This window comes from Pseudorca crassidens, chromosome 4, assembly GCF_039906515.1.
Source record: "Pseudorca crassidens isolate mPseCra1 chromosome 4, mPseCra1.hap1, whole genome shotgun sequence".
NCBI classification, from domain to species: domain Eukaryota; kingdom Metazoa; phylum Chordata; class Mammalia; order Artiodactyla; family Delphinidae; genus Pseudorca; species Pseudorca crassidens.
This window is the reverse complement of record NC_090299.1, coordinates 63,185,241-63,202,898: the sequence shown is the minus strand read 5'-3', so window position 1 is coordinate 63,202,898 and position 17,658 is coordinate 63,185,241. Positions and strand designations below refer to the sequence as shown.

At 40.7% G+C, this 17,658-nt stretch overlaps 1 protein-coding gene across 4 annotated transcripts in view; it reads left to right on the top strand.

Annotated features, from left to right (window-relative positions):
- Positions 1 to 16,450, top strand: part of TLR1 (toll like receptor 1) — a 43,760-nt gene extending 27,310 nt beyond the window's left edge. For 2 of the 4 annotated variants that reach the window (XM_067735729.1, XM_067735730.1), the window contains exons 2-3: positions 5,217 to 5,315; positions 13,779 to 16,450. In XM_067735729.1, the coding sequence (XP_067591830.1) occupies positions 13,846 to 16,236 (2,391 nt within the window). In that variant the 5' untranslated portion in view covers positions 5,217 to 5,315; positions 13,779 to 13,845 and the 3' untranslated portion in view covers positions 16,237 to 16,450. The remainder of the gene's footprint in view (positions 1 to 5,216; positions 5,316 to 13,778) is intronic. The other 2 variants (XM_067735727.1, XM_067735728.1) reach the window with 1 other exon arrangement.
- The last annotated feature ends 1,208 nt before the right edge of the window (positions 16,451 to 17,658 follow it).

Here is a 17,658-nt window from a genome sequence, read left to right as displayed (position 1 = left end):
AGAAAGACGTCAGTAACTATCAGTAACTATCAACTCATATTACCCATTTTCAGAAGACTGGCTTCAAAAGGGTGATTAGAGAGTCATTAAGTAGAGGTTCTAGACTTATGGGGAAATTGCTTTGGATTTCTTCCAAAGGCAAACGAGATGGGCTGTAAGCTTAGGAGAACAGTAACCTCACATCCTACTCCCAGCCTGAAAGCTTGCAGAGTAACAGGAATGCACAGGTCCAGTGAGGCAGACAGAGTATGGAGTGAGAGCTCTTGGAAGAGCTGGATGAGTGTCACCTATTGGCAAACAATGCTTTGCAAATATAGGTGCTTGATAAATATTTGTTGAATGAATGCATGAGTGCTTCTCACCTGGAGAATTCAGGAGGTAAGAGGGTGGCTTGGGCAGCCCGAAATAGCAGGATGAGGAAAGAAAGGAAGCAGTGATTGCAACCTACCCTTCCATTATTTGGCATGGCAGAAGTGTTGTGGATTTCCTGTGGGCCATAATGACCATGGGAAGGGTATCTGGGCTTGAGGTGTCATGATATGACCTTAGCTAATAGGGCAGCCTGTTGTGCAAAGGGACAATACTGCTAAGAGGCAAGGGGTTAGGGAGAAGAGGCGTATGACTTGGGGAGTCAGGGGGGTGCTGCAAGAGGTCAGCCAGAGAATGTGCCACTTGCATCAAAGAGCTGTGCAATGTGGGATCCCCCCCAAGGCCTCTGAATGACCCACAGATGCATCCTGTGAAAGAACCAACATTTGGACTCCGCCATAATCAGAGGCAGAGGCATGATGGCCTGCCTGCCTTATCCAGTTGTTAATTGCAGGGAGACTTGCTCCTTTTTCTCTAATACTCTCTTCACTTGCAGGGGCCTGGGAACATCCAGAATATAGAGAAGGCAGAGAAGATGGAGGAAGAGTGATGATATTGACCACACTCCTTCCCCGCTTCACTGCAAGAAAGGCCCGAGCCAGGGCCAAGCAGAATTTTGAATTAGGTGTGAGACTGATGTTAAACTGGACTGGCCTGGACATTTCAATGCCTGAAATAGAGGTGCAATTACTAAAATGAGACTTGTCACTAAAATCTGTGGGATTCAGGATTCAGGATAGATCCTGAATAGATCCTTATAGAGGGAGAGATTCAACAAAACTTGCTTGTAAAGCTATGGTTAGAGAGAAAAATAAAGCCCTTTCCTTCTGGACCTAGCTCATTCAATAAACTGGTTTCATAATTAATAGTTATAAAGAAACTAGCCTTAATGAAATTGTATTAGAGTCATCTTCTGTCTGCATTAGCCCTTCCTTCTCTTCAGGAGAGCACTTACTTTCTTCCACAGGCCCTTTCCCAAATGGTAAATTTTCTCTAGCCCCTGTTGGACTTGTTCCCTAAACTAAAGAATCCCCAAGCCAACAAACAAAACCAAAACAGCAAACAACAACTGGGACTTCCCTGGTGGCGCAGTGGTTAAGAATCCGCCTGCAAATGCAGGGAACACAGGTTTGATTGCTGGTCTGGGAAAATCTGACATTCTGTGGAGCAACTAAGCCCATGCACCATAACTACTGAGCTTGCGCTCTAGAGCCCGCGAGCCACAACTACTGAGCCTGCATGCCACAGCTACTGAAGCCTGCACATCTAGAGCCCGTGCTCTGCAACAGGAGAAGCCACCGCAGTGAGAAGCCCGCTCACCACAAGGAAGAGTAGACCCCGCTCGCCGCAACTAGAGAAAGCCCGTGCGCAGCAACAAAGACCCAACACAGCCAAAAATAAAAAAATAAATAAATTCATAAAAAAAGCAAACAACAAACTATGTCACACCTTCTAAATGATCAAATATTTTTAAATGGTTCCAATATGTTTCCCACAAAATACTGTTGACAGTATTTAGAAAATATAGAATATATTTTATATGAAAATATAGAATTTTGGCATTTTCAAATAAAATTAAACAAAACCTGTATTTTTGCCACATATGAAACCATGCACATTTCAGACATATGAAAGCTCTATCATAAGAGATAAGTTTGTTTTTTAGATAAAGATGTTCTATCTCCAGGAATCCTGTTTCCTCTTTTGAATTCTTCTAGTTGCAAGTAGCAGATACCAACTTGGGAAAGGGCGTGTTTATTTCAAGGATACAGAAGTGTCTCATGGACCCACGCAGCTTTTGTGATATTCTTCCCTCCCTTTTTTTCTACTGCCACCCCCAGGTGAGTCTGCAGGCCATCAGGGACAGAGTGTGCATGTTCCACTCTGTAACCTGGAGCAGAGCATCCGCTGTCCCGACTAAGCCACCAATATCTCTCACCTGTATGACTGCAGTAAACTCACTGGCCTCCCTGCTTTTACTCTTGCCTCATACATTCTCCAAACAGCAATCAGAGTAATTATTTTTAAAGTATAAATTATTTTAAGCCACTCCCCTGCTTAAAACGTTCTAAATGACCTCCCCTTGCAGTAAGAACAAAAGTCAAGCTCCTTGTCATGACCTGCTGTCATGGTGGTGAGTGAGGACGGGGATTGAGGAGTGGGGAGCAGGGTTACCTGCCTCATGACCATTATCGAGAAGAGTGGTGTAGGGGTCTGCTAAGGCTGCCCTGACAATATACCACAGGCTGGGTAGCTTAAACCACAGAAATGTATTTCTCACAGTTCTGAAGTCCAAAAAAGGGAGAGATTGGCAGAGAAGATGGGATGGAGGGGTGTGAAAGCATGGCTAAGAGACAGTGACTGGATGACTGGGATATAAATGGAGGAGAGAGTGAGTCTTAATGAGAACACAGAACACAGCACTGGGAAAGGAGGAAGTCACTTTCTGTCTAGATTTCTGGAGATTGGTTTGATCGGAAGAGAATTAGAATAAATTACAGGCAGATAAAGAGACTTAAAGGGATTTCTAAAGCCACAGGGACTTTCTGTTTTTTGTTTGTTTGTTTGTTTGGCCGCATGGCATGTGGGATCTTAGTTCCCAGACCAGGGATCGAACCCACGCCTCCTGCATTGGAAGCACGGAGTAAGGAATCTCAACAGAGTCAAGTCTAAATATGAAGTAATTTTTGTGAGCAGATTTCAGACATCTTCAGCCCTTTTGAGGTATTAACAGTGCACTCTAGCTTAACATTTTCAATCTCCAATTCCATCTAAAGGTTTTCTCCTTTCCCCATATCATAGGGTGTAGCCTTACATCATAAACACTGGTATCTCAATGCTGCTGACTCTCTCACTGCTGCCTCTTTATGTATTTGTACCTGGGAAATGTGAGGATGGGGTGATGGTGGGGATTGCACTGTCTGGTTCAACTGCTTTAGGAAGTGCTTGGCCCTAATTGTTGGGAGCTCTCCTTAGAATATGGGGTAAGTAACACTTCCTAGTCCTTGGTTTTGGACCCAAGTCATAGGAAAAGTTCCAGTCAACACCCTATACCATAATCAGTAGAACCAACAGAAGGGAAACCAAAATTGTCAGTAGGCTATTGAATTATATAGCAGATGAACAACCTAAAAATCTATTCTAAATTTGGATTAAATCATTTAAAAAAGACATATAAAAAAAATCAAAAAGGCATATTCATAGCAATAGGCAGAGAAAAATGGTATGGATTTATGTCAGTTGGTTCAGAGAGTTCACTTCATGGAATGTATCCTAAGGAAATAATTGCTCATACACATCCTAAGAAAATGGATGAACAGGATGCTTATTGCAGAGTTGTTTATGATAATAATGTGAAGTTTGGAGACAACTTAAAAAGATTGCTTGAATACATTGTTAATTAAAATATTTTAAAAATACATTGTAAATAAAATGGAATATTATTCAGCCAATAATAACAAAGCTGTAGGTGGATATTTACTGATATAAACAGACATTTATGACGCATTATGGATTAAGAAAAGCAGATTAGGGCTTCCCTGGTGGCACAGTGGTTGAGAATCTGCCTGCCAATACAGGGGACACGGGTTCGAGCCCTGGTCTGGGAGGATCCCACATGCCGCCGAGCAGCTATGCCCGTGAGCCATAACTACTGAGCCTGCGTGTCTGGAGCTTGTGCTCCACAACAAGAGAGGCCGCAACAGTGAGCACCGCGGTAAAGAGTGGCCCCTGCTCGCCGCAACTAGAGAAAGCCCTCGCGCAGAAACGAAGACCCAACACAGCCAAAAATAACAAATTAATTGATTAATTTAAAAAAAGAAAAGCAGATTACAAAACAGAATACTTGGTCCAGTGCCATCTGAGGGGGTGGGTGTGTGAATAGCAATTTGGCAACAGGTATCAAGAGCCTAAAGCATGTTTATATATATATTAAAAAGTCTGGGGCTTCCCTGGTGGCGCAGTGGTTGAGAGTCCGCCTGCCGATGCAGGGGACACGGGTTCGTGCCCCGGTCCGGGAAGATTCCACGTGCCGCGGAGCGGCTGGGCCCGTGAGTCTGCGCGTCCGGAGCCTGTGCTCCGCAACGGGAGAGTCCACAGCAGTGAGAAGCCCGCATACCGCAAAAAAAAAAAAGAAAAAAGTCTACATGGTTGCTCCAAAAATGATATTGGTGTATCTCTATATGGTTATTATTGATTTGAAATTTTGTTTTTATTTATTCATATTTCCTGTTTTCTTCAGTAAACATTTATTACTTGGATAATAAAAAAATCAAATTAACTGAAAAATTATGTTTGAGGAGATCATATACACATATATCTATCTGACCTTGTTATGAAGAATAACTCTCTAAACCTAAAAGCAACATATACCAGTAGTCTGCTGGAGCTGGTTTGTACACACTTGTGAGAACCAGTGGTTAAATATTCAGAAATTTTGCAGGCATGTCAGTTGGTAACTAGAAATCAGCTATACTGGAAATACTTACACCATAGATATTGGCAAGTGCTAAAAAATCAGGCTTTTTATTTTTGTTTTGTAACCTGGTTCACCAGTACACAACTAACTGATAGTAGTAGCAAAGAGAAAGTCAACTTACCTGTTTATATAAAACGTTATGTACTTATTGGTTCAAGAGATCATGGGATAAAAAGATAAACAATGAGGGAAGATGTTTGCAGAAAGTTTGATGGAGGGTTAGTGTCAGTAACATAAAAGAGAATGTATAATTAAATAGTGAAATCATAACCCTGATATAGGCAATGACGTGAACAAGTAATTCACAGAAGTGATAGAAATTATCAATAAACATGAAAACCCATCCAAGACATTTATTTACTCCTTCCAGGAATTTATCCTAAGCCAACAGTAAAAAACTTGGACCAAGATTGTGTACAAAGTTGCTGGTTAACATTTCGTGAAGCTAAAAGAGGAACCCTCCCCTCAGGTCAGTAGCTGGAGACAGGTTGGCCTTAGCCTAAGATTTACTCAGGTGGCAACTTAAAAAAAAATTGCTGGAAAATTTTAAGTAGATAAGGGAGAATTAATTAAATGCTAAATGTCGTAGTGATGTCATCTTTCATTCCCAGCCAGCTTCATGGGGCACAGTTTGAACTCTGGGGTCAGGTTGGAGAGAGGAATTGTACTTTCTGTCAGGAAAATAGGGAGGGAAGGAAGGAATGGAACACAGCTGTGAGTACAGCTGACCCTTGAACAAGATGAGTTTGAACTGCACTGGTCCACTTACACACAGATACTTTTTCAATAAATATGTACTACTGTACTACACTATTTGCGGTTGGTTGAATCCAAGGATGTGGAACCACAGCTACAAAGGGCCAACTGTAAAGTTATAATCATATTAGGCACCCTTAACACCTGCTTTGTTCAAGGGTCAACTGTACTAACTCCACTGGGAGAGGCATCTCCCAAACTAGGACACTGTGGTCAGAGCATTTGTTTTCTTCCTTGTTGATTAAGAAACAATACTTCTGCCTCTTCCGGAAAAAAAAAAACACTCACAAACTAGAAACGGATGGGAACTTCCACAACCTGATAAAAAGCATAGATGGAAAACTCACAGCTAACATCATACTTAACGGTTCTCAAAGCTCTTCCCTAACATTTGGAGCCAGACGAGGATGTCTGCTCACACCACTTCCGTTCCACATTGTACTGAGAGTGCTAGCCAGGGCAGTTAGGCAAGAACATGTTATAAAAGGTATCCATCTTGGAAAGGAAGAAGATGACATTTTGCAGATGACATGATGTTAATTGCAGAAAATACTTAGGAATCCACTAAAAAGCCATTAGAACTAATACACAAGTTCAGCAAATTTGCAAAGAAGATATATAAATGGCTAATATACACATGAAAAGATGCTCAACATCATTAGGTATCAAGGAAATGCAAATTAAAACCATAATGAGATACTGCTTCATTCCCAGTAAGAAGGCTATAATAAAAGTCAGATGATAACAAGTGTTAGCAAGGATATGGAGAAACTGGAGCATTTATACACTGTTGGTGGAAAGGTAAAATGGTGCAGCTAGCCTGGAACTCCTCAAAAGGCTAAACACAGTTACCATACGATGCAGCAAGTCCATGCCTAAGTATCTAAGTATCCACCCAAGAGAGAGTATGTCTACCAAAAACTTGTACGTGAATGTTTATACATTCATAAGAGCCATAAGTGTAAACAACCCAAATATCCATCAGCTGATGAATGGATAAATAAAATGTGGTATATCCATACAATGGAAAGTTATTTAGCAACAAAGAAATGAAATCCTGACACATGGTTCAACATGGATGGATCTTGAAAACACTAGTCTAAGTGAAAGAAAAAAAACCACACAAAGAACCACTTCTAATATGATTCCATTTATATGAAATATCCAGAATAGGCAAATCTATAGAGATTAGTACAATCTGTAGTGATTGTCTAGGTCTGAGGCAAATGGGGCATTGGAGGGTGACAGCTAAGGGGTGTGGTTCTTTTCAGGGTGATGAAAATGTTCTAAATTGCTTGCGGTAATGGTCGCACAGTTCTGTGAATTGATCTGAAGTCACTGAATTGTACACTTTAAATGGGTGACATTTTTTATGGTATATGAATTACATCTCAATAAAACTTTTGTTTTAAAAAAACAAACAACACATACAGGTCCCATCTAATTGGCAGAACATTTACATTGCCCTGAATCCAAAAAGGAACACCTGGGTATGGAATCAAGAGTGGACAGAAACTGCTATTGAGAGAAGTAAAGAGGTGCCTAGGCTCTAAGATATGGAACCTCTGTTTTGAGTTAGCTCTTTGAGCTGCTATTGACTGGACTTAGGCTTGTACTTATTTGCATGGCTGTGATAACTCCATCTAGGCTCAGGCCATCCAATATGGTAGAGCCACTAGCCACGTGTGCCCATGGAACACCTGAAATGTGGGGAGCCCAGATGAGATGGGCTGTGAATGTAGAACACACACTGGATTTTGAAGACTTAGAATGAAGAATATTATAGATGATATCTTATTAATAATGTTTTATATTGATGGCATGTTAAAATGATATTTTGGATATACTGGGTTAAGTAAAATATTTTAAAAAGTTAAAAGAAAGCATGTTCTTTGAGAATTAAAGTTTTTCCTTAGGAGAGGTGGATATATCAATGCCTGGGTGTACATAATTACAAGTATGTTTGGCCCCTGGTTACCTATTACAGGGGTCCCCAACTCCCGGGCTGTGGACTGCTACCGGTCCGCAGCCTCTTAGGGACCGGGCCGCATAGCAGGAGGTGAGTGGCGGGCAAGTGAGTGAAGCTTCACCTGCCGCTCCCCACCGCTCCCCATCGCTGGCATTACTGCCTGAACCATCCCCCACCCACCCACTTCTGTGGAAAAATTGTCTTCCACGAAACCAGTCCCTGGTGCCAAAAAGGTTGGGGACTGCTGACCTATTGGATAATAGGGAGAAAAAAAAAGAGGCGGGTGGGCAACTCAGAGTGGGGATGAGCTTGTGAGTGCTAAAGTGCTTTCTTTCTGCCCTGCTGACTTCCCTGTCCTGGGCATTAGTTTCTAGATTTGGTTCACAAAATCAAATGCCTTTTGGGAGCCAGGAACTGAATTGTTAATCAAAGAGCCCCCTTATCTCCATTTATGGACCTGGGGGAAGTAATGGTAAGTGAGAGTGGAAGGGGGGACGACGTTCATTCTTTCAGTCACAAAAATAGATTTATAGACATGCCTCCCGCTTAAACAAATTGTGAGGGGCTAGGAGGAAACAGAGAGAGACAGAATAGTACAAGTCAAAAAGAATCTCAGGGTTCTTAGGGAAGTTGACTTTGCTTGCTGTGGGAGAAAAGCTGATTCCAGCAAGAATTGCATCCAGCTTGTATAGGACATCATGCAGCACCAGGCTGAGCACAAGTTCAGAGGAAGACAGCTAGCTAGCATTTCTTAGCTTTATTTGCCCATTTGTTGTTTTGTTACTGTTGTTTTAAAAGACCAGAGTGGAGTTATGAGGTTGGATTCCTTGAGCATGCCGACAACAGCAACGAACCCACAGGAAATGTCTTAGACCTTATCGGAGAAAAGAGATTGTTAGCTAGCGTGTTTTTCACATGGAGATTTCAAAAATCACTTTTTGAAGAAAGTTTGAAATATCCATGGAAAAAACTTTGAGCACCAGATTTTCTCTGAAATCCAGTTTGTCGGAAAAGACATGATTAGCCTCCATTTGGTAAAAGCCCATGAGTGATCTTCTCTATGAATGAGTTTTAGCAAAACTTTGATCTTGACCCCTCCCTCTTCCCACTTTCAGCCACCTTTAATAGTGGCCTGATCAAAAGCCAATTAGATGGACTTCCCTGGTGGCACAGTGGTTAAGAATCCGCCTGCCAATGCAGGGGACATGGGTTCGAGCCCAGGTCCGGGAAGACTCCACATGCCACAGAGCAACTAAGCCCGTGCACCACAACTACTGAGCCTGCGCTCTAGAGCCCACAAGCCACAACTCCTGAGCCCGCATGCCACAACTACTGAAGCCTGTGCACCTAGAGCCCATGCTCCACAACCAGAGAAGCCACCACAATGAGAAGCCCACACACCGCAAGGAAGAGTAGCCTCCGCTCGCCGCAACTAGAAAAAGCCCGTGTGCAGCAACGAAGACCCAATGCAGCCATAAATAAATAAATAAATAAATAAATGTATGTATGGGAAAAAAAGCTTAAAAAAAAAACCTAGTTACAACAGAAGTATTATACTTAACATTGATGACTCTTACATGTCTATATTAATCAAACCAACAAGCTTAAGCCACCTTCAATACCAGATATCAGTTTAGTAGTGAATATTATCCAGATAACATGAACCTGAAATTCACTCTGGCCAGATTATTTTCTATTTCTGAGTATTTATATAAGCACTTAATTTTTTTTAAGCCTATTAAGTAGAGCTCTTTTACAAATTCATTTTTTTGCAATATCATACACCTACAACACACGTAGATACATATGAACACACAAACAAACACAGAGGCCTTATAGTACCCATTTCAAAATTTCAGCCCTCAGTCAGGTATAACATAAAAGCCATCAGTTACAAGGGGCTGGATTCAAACTGGGTTTCTAGCAGATGAACACACCCATTTTACTAGTGTTTACAGAAAAGGCACTTAAGATTTCTATTTATCCTTGACAAGTCAAGTTCTAAATTACTTTACCCTCTTTTTTAAAATTTCCATTTAAAAAGATGTCAGAAATTAGGGTTCCTGAAAAGACCAGATAGGACATTTGCATCTCAAAGGTACAGGCAAGTTCCTCCTAGGATGATTTTGTTTCCCCTTTGTTTAATACTTTCAAGCCTCTTAAGATAAACAGGGAAGGCTTTGGGAGTGGCAAAAGGATTGGTGAGTTTTGGATTATTTTTGGAACCACACCTCTGGTCCTGTGAAGACTACATTTATAAAACAAGGAAGTTTTGTTTTCCTTTTCAAAGAATTGGGTGGTTACCTCAATGATATTGAAGGACTGACATACCCATTCACCTATGTTGGAAAGTTTTACTTTTCCTCATTTAGCTTAGGGGAGAAGGCCTCTTCCAAAATTCCTATCAGGGTCTGAATATCAGCTATGGTCAGTTTAGTCAGACCAGTGGCCTCCTATTTTGTTAATCTACTTCCAAACATTTTTGAAGATCTTCCTTAGGTTTAAGAAATTTGTACCTTATATTTAGACACTGAATAACCCTTTTTACTTAATCACTGGCTGGACATCTTTGGCCAAGCCCGGAACCTCGATATTGCACATTCCAGGGTCTACTAAGGCTTCTATTTTAGCTTCAGAATTTATCTGTTCCTTTTTGCTTTTTGTTAGAACCGTTTGGTGATGAGGGTGGTTCCCTTGCCCCTGGAGAAAGAGTGGCCCCTAACTTAGTTAACAAATCTCTTCCCGTTAAAGGGATGGGACAGTCAGGCATAAACAGAAAGGAATGTAAAAAGAGCTGGCCATTCATCTCAGGTGTAATATGATGGTTTCATAAATTGAGTGCTTCAGATAATGACTATAAATGAAAGGGCAACATGGAGGTTGAGCAAATAGAAGATATTTGAGTCAACTAATTAAGCTAGATAGAAAACTGAAGCCATGCTTTCATTAAATGCTTGAAGACAGGCAGTTTTGATACTGACCAGGGTTCTTGGACTTCCCCAATAAATAGAAATTGACTAGAGGCCAGACAGGAAACTCAGGCAAGGCTTTATTGGGGCCCCTGCCACAGCAGAGGGGAGCAAGAACAAGTAACAGTTTCCCTTGCTTGCTGGCCCGAGGTGGAGGGGGGTGGCAAGCTGGTTCCTTATTTGGAGTGAGGTTAGGGGTGTATCCAGGGGGGTCGCTGGAGGTGTGGCTTGGTGGTTTGCCCGCCCCTTTGTGGTGTTGTGTGCAGTGGGCATGCGCAGTACCCTGCTTTTGCTCCCGACACCATGTTTTTGCTCCAGGCTCTTTAGAAGCGGCAGCTGGGCTTTTTTGGTCTTTTTGTGTCTTTTGTCCAGAATTTGCCCCAACTGCACATGCACGCAGTTATTTTTAGTCCCTTATAGTTGTTTTGGGTTTTTTTTGTTGCTTGAGGAGTCATTTGTCCAGATACAAGCACTGCAGCACTGCCACAAAGGGTCCCAGGTCCCAGCTTGTCTCAGTTTTATAAATTTAAATTTGCTGTGATGGTTGCCGTTGTTAAGCAAACAAAGACCGCTTTCATCTTGCTTGTGATGGGTTCACTGTGTGCTAAGCACTCACGTCTGTGTGTGGGATCCTGTCTCTGCCCTTTGTCTCTCCAGTCACACGCTGTGTACCATACCTGATGGTGCTGACCACTACTTCCTTGAACTCTGGAGTTTGGCCAGAAAGTTAAAAGATCCCCAGATTTGGATTCAGGTTTAGGAATAAGTAGGGAAACCCACTCGAGCCATAAGCCCAAACCACTTTTACTTCAATATAGCTTATACAGGATGGTTCTGTTCTGAGATATTAGGCACTGGCCCAGGCAGTAATTGAGTATTATTTTTATTCTCATTGAAATATTTCTCCTTGTATGAGTAGCTCTTTCAGGAAGCTAGAGAGGAAGACTTGGGTCATGTCTGGGTCTTTCAGCCAAATACAAACAATGACATAAAAATACCACCCTTACTTTTTTTTTTTAATTAATTTAATTTTATTTATTTTTCGCTGCGTTGGGTCTTCGTTGCTGCGCATGGGCTTTCTCTAGTTGCGGCAAGCGGGGGCTACTCTTTGTTGCAGTGCGTGGGCTTCTCATTGCGGTGGCTTCTCTTGATGTGGAGCACGGGCTCTAGGTGTGTGGGCTTCAGTAGTTGTGGCACGAGGGCTCAGTAGTTGTGGTGCACGGGCTTAGTTGCTTCTTGGCATGTGGGATCTTCCCGGACAAGGGCTCGTACCTGTGTCCCCTACATTGGCAGGAGAACTCTTTTATTTATGGAACTTTTGAATTTTATTTTATTTTTTATACAGCAGGTTCTTATTAGTTATCTATTTTATACATATTAGTGTATATATGTCAATCGCAATCTCCCAATTCATCCCACCACTACCACCCCTCCCCCTGCCACTTTTGGTTGCAATGGTGAATGGGATTGTTTCCTTAATTTCTCTTTTTGATCTTTCGTTGTTAGTATATAGGAATGCAAGATATTTCTGTGCATTAATTTTGTGTCTTGCAACTTCTACCAAATTCATTGATTAGCTCTAGTAGTTTTCTGGTGGCATCTTTAGGATTCTCTATGTATAGTATCATGTCATCTGCAAACAGTGACAGTTTTACTTCTTCTTTTCCAGTTCGTATTCCTTTTATTTATTTTTCTTCTCTGATTGCCATGGCTAGGACTTCCAAAACTATGTTGAATAAGAGTGGCGAGAGTGGACATCCTTGTCTTTTGAATAAGACCAAAGTTAGGCACCAAACTGTGTGTAGGTAACAAAAGGTAATGCAAAAAGAATCCTAATTCAACCACACAGGGATGGAACTCTCAAAAAAGCCATGGGGAGGTACGTATCAAATATAGAAAGTACACCAGCTGTGAATCCTAGCGTGAGCTCTAAAGGATCTTGGGGAGGTTGGGGTCAGAGGACTCGCCTTGAATGTGTAAACCCCTCTGTATTAGTTTCCTGTGGCTGTTGTAACCAGTTACCATAAACTTGGTGGCTTAAAACAACGGAAGCTTGTTCTCTCATAGATGTGGAGGCCAGAAGTCTAAATTCAAGGCGTCAGCAGGGCTGCACTCTCTCCAGAGCCTCTCCGGCTTCTGGTGGCCCTCTGGCTATTGGCATTCCTTGCCTTGTGGGTGTATCATTCCACTCTCTGCCTTCATATGGCCATCTTCATATTTTCATATGGCCTTCTTCTCCATGTCTTTGTTGTCTCTGTCAAATATTCCTCTGCCTTTCTCTTGTTTATAATTTTTTATGCTTAAAAAATTCTAATTATTATTTTTAACTGAAATGTAGTTGATGTACTGCCTAATGATTTGACATTTGAATACATTATGGAATGATCACCATGATATGTCTAGTAACCATCTGTCCCCATACAGAGTTATTGCAATATTATTGACCATATTCCTTATGCTGTATATTACATCCCCATAACTTATTTATTATATAACTCGTGGTTTGTACCTCTTAATCCCCTTCACCTATTGTTCCCACCCTCCATCCCCCTCCCCACTGGCACATATTTATTCTCTGTATCTGTGAATCTGTTTTCATTTTGTTCGTTTTGTTTTTTAGATTCCACATATAAGTGAGATCATGTGGTTTTTGTCTTTCTCTGTCTGACTTATTCCACTTAGCATAATACCTTCTAGATCTATCCATGTTGTTGCAAATGGCAAGGTTTCATTTTTTTTTTTTAGCGGCTGGGTAATATTCCATTGTATACGTGTACCACATCTTTATCTTTTGTCTATTGATGAACGCTTAGGTTGCTTCCGTATCTTGGCTATTGTAAATAACGCTCCCTCTTTCTCTTATGAGGATAATTGTCACTGGATTTAGAGACCACCTAGATAATCCAGGATGATCTTCTCAAGATTCTTAACTTAATTATCTCTACAAATACCCTTTTTCTAAATTAGATAATATTCAGTTAGGAGATTAGGACATGGTTAGGAGGCAGACATATCTTTTTTGGGGGGAGGGTCACCATTCAACCCATTACATATCCATATTAAAAGTTATTTGATTAGAGATAATATAATTGTTTATAAATATGTACCTTTTCCTGGTTTCAGGTTGTGTGACTCCAAATAATGTAGCCTTCATTTAATGAGTCTCTAGTAAAAAATGTTTAATGTCAGCCATGCCTAATTTAATACAGTCAGTTAATGTTGATTTTTTTCCCCCTAGGAGCTGTATCTGTATCAAGATGCTCTGAAGAATAGCAACTACTCTTAGGATTGTCTACTGTTACAAAATGACTAAAACGAATTCTAGCATCTTCCATTTTGCCATCATCTTCATATTAATACTTGAGATCAGAACCCAGTTATCTGATGAAAGTGAATTTTTAGTTGACAGATCAAAAACAGGTCTTACCCATGTTCCCAAAGACCTGTCCCTGAACACAACAATCTTAGATATATCACAAAACTACATTTCTGAACTTTGGACTTCTGACATCATATCACTATCAAAGCTGAAGATTTTGATAATTTCTCATAATAGAATCCAGTATCTTGACATGAGTGTTTTCAGATTTAACCAGGAACTGGAATACTTGGATTTGTCCCACAACAAGCTGGAGAAGATTTCTTGCCACCCTACTCTGAACCTCAAGCACTTAGACCTCTCATTTAATGCATTTGATGCTCTGCCCATATGCCAAGAGCTTGGCAACATGTCTCAACTAGAATTTCTGGGGTTGAGTGCCACACAGTTACAAAAATCCAGCATGCTGCCGATTGCTTATTTGCACATCAGTAAGGTTTTACTGGTCTTAGGAGACACATACGGGGAAAAAGAAGACCCTGAGAGCCTTCGAGACCTTAACACCCAGAGTCTGCACATTGTTTTCCCCACAAGAAATGAATTCCATTTTATTTTGGATGTGTCAGTCAGCACCGCCGTAAGTCTGGAACTGTCTAATATCAAATGTGTGCTAGATGATAATGGGTGTTCTTCTTTCCAAAATGTTCTGTCAAAACTTCAAAAGAATTCAAGGTTATCAAATCTTACTTTAAACAACATTGAAACAACTTGGAATTCCTTCTTTATGATCCTCCAGTTGGTTTGGCCTACAAACATCAACTATTTCTCAATTTCAAATGTGAAACTAAAAGGTCGCGTTGACTTCAGAGATTTTGATTATTCTGGTACTTCACTGAAGGCCTTGTCTATACACCAAGTTGTCAATGAAGTGTTCAGTCTTCCACAAGATTATATCTATAAAACCCTTTCAAATATGAACATCCAGCATCTCACAGTGTCTGCTGCACACATGGTCCACATGGTCTGCCCATCCCAAATTAGCCCACTTCTGTATTTGAATTTTTCCAACAATCTCTTAACAGACATGGTTTTTAAAAACTGTGCAAACTTAGCTAATTTGAAGACACTCAGTTTACAAATGAATCAGTTAAAAGAACTTGCAAATATAGTTCATATGACCAAGGAGATGAAGTCTCTACAACAATTGGATGTTAGCCAGAATTCCCTAAAGTATGATGAAAGTGAAGGAAATTGCCCTTGGACCAGAAGTTTATTAAGTTTAAATATGTCGTCAAATATACTTACTGACTCTGTTTTCAGATGTTTACCTCCCAGGGTCAAGGTTCTTGATCTCCACAATAACAGAATAAGGAGCATCCCTAAAGATGTCACCAGTCTAGAAACTTTGCAAGAACTCAATGTTGCTTCCAATTCTTTAGCCCACCTTCCTGGATGTGGTACCTTTAGCAGCCTTTCCATACTGATCATTGACTATAATTCAGTCTCCAACCCATCAGCTGATTTCTTCCAGAGCTGCCAGAAGATTAGGTCCCTAAAAGCAGGGAACAATCCATTCCAATGTACATGTGAGTTAAGAGACTTCATCCAAAGTGTAGGCCAAGTATCAAGTGAAGTGGTAGAGGGTTGGCCTGATTCTTATAAGTGCGATTATCCAGAAAGCTATAAGGGAACCCCACTAAAGGACTTCCATGTATCTCAATTATCCTGCAGCACAGCTCTGCTGATTGTCACCATTGGGGTCCCTGGGCTGGTATTGGCTGTTACCGTGACTGCCCTCTGTGTCTACTTGGATCTGCCCTGGTATCTCAGGATGGTGTGTCAGTGGACCCAGACCCGGCGCAGGGCTAGGAATGTACCCTTAGAAGAACTCCAAAGAACTGTCCAGTTCCATGCTTTTATTTCATATAGTGGGCATGATTCTGCCTGGGTGAAGAATGAGTTAATACCAAACCTAGAAAAAGAAGATATAAGAATTTGTCTCCATGAGAGAAACTTTGTTCCCGGCAAGAGCATCGTGGAAAATATCATAAACTGCATTGAGAAAAGTTACAAGTGCATCTTTGTTTTGTCTCCCAACTTTGTCCAGAGTGAGTGGTGCCATTATGAACTCTACTTTGCCCACCACAATCTCTTCAGTGAAGGATCTAATAACTTAATCCTGATCTTGCTGGATCCCATTCCACAGTATTCTGTTCCTAGCAGCTATCACAAGCTCAAAGCTCTCATGGCCCAGAGAACTTATTTGGAATGGCCCAAGGAGAAGAGCAAACATAGACTTTTTTGGGCTAATCTAAGAGCATCCATAAATATTAAACTGATGGACAAAGCAAAAGAAATAAATCACACACAAATATAAAAATATTCCTCTGCTGCTTTCGGAAAAAATGTTGCTGCTTTTGGAAGCTCCAGCAATGACTTTATTTTGCATCAATATGGATATAAACATGATTCTGAATTTAGGATGTAGATAAAAATGGGTATGTCCTTTCAGGCCCCAGGTTCCCATGTATATGTGGTAATAAATTTGATGAAATGTTATAATTTCTATTTAAACAGTTAATTTCTACCACATGAGTGATTCACCTAATTCTTTTTTTTTGTATTTTTGAATTTAATTTAATTTATTTTTTTATACAGCAGGTTCTTATTAGTTACCTATTTTTTTTAATATCTTTATTGGAATATAACTGCTTTACAATGGTATGTTAATTTCTACTTTATAACAAAGAGAATCAGCTATATATATACATATATCCCCATATCCCCTCCCTCTTGCGTCTCCCTCCCACCCTCCCTATCTCACCCCTCTAGGTGGTCACAAAGCACCAAGCTGATCTCCCTGTGCTATGCAGCTGCTTCCCACTAGCTATCTATTTTACATTTGGTAGTATATGTAAGTCCATGCCACTCTCTTACTTCATCCCAGCTTACCCTTCCCCCTCCCCGTGTCCTCAAGTCCATTCTCTACATCTGCGTCTTTATTCCTGTCCTACCCCTAGGTTCTTCAGAACCTTTTTTTTTTCTTTTTTACATTCTGTATATGTGTGTTAGCATACGGTATTTGTTTTTCTCTTTCTGACTTACTTCACTCTGTATGACAGTCTCTAGGTCCATCTACCTCACTACAAATAACTCATTTTCATTTCGTTTTATGGCTGAGTAATATTCCATTGTATATATGTGCCACATCTTCTTTATTCATTCATCTGTCGATGGACACTTAAGTTGCTTCCATTTCCTGGCTATTGTAAATAGAGCTGCAATGAACATTGTGGTACATGACTCCTTTTGACTTATGGTTTTCTCAGGGTATATGCCCACTAGTGGGATTGTTGGGTCATATAGTAATTCTATTTTCAGTTTTTTAAGGAACCTCCATACTGTTCTCCATAGTGGCTGTATCAATGTACATTCCCACCAAGAGTGTAAGAGGGTTCCCTTTTCTCCACACGCTCTCCAGCATTTGTTGTTTGTAGATTTTCTGATGATGCCCATTCTAACTGGTGTGAGGTGATCCCTCATGGTAGTTTTGATTTGCATTTCTCTAATGATTAGTGATGTTGAGCAGGTTTTCACGTGCTTCTTGGCCATCTTTGGAGAAATGTCTATTTAGGTCTTCTGCCCATTTTTGGATTGGGTTGTTTGTTTTTTTAATAGTGAGCTGCTTAAGCTGTTTATATATTTTGGAGATTAACCCTTTGTCCTTTGATTCGTTTGCAAATATTTTCTCCCATTCTGAGGGTTGTCTTTTCGTCCTGTTTGTAGTTTCCTTTGCTTT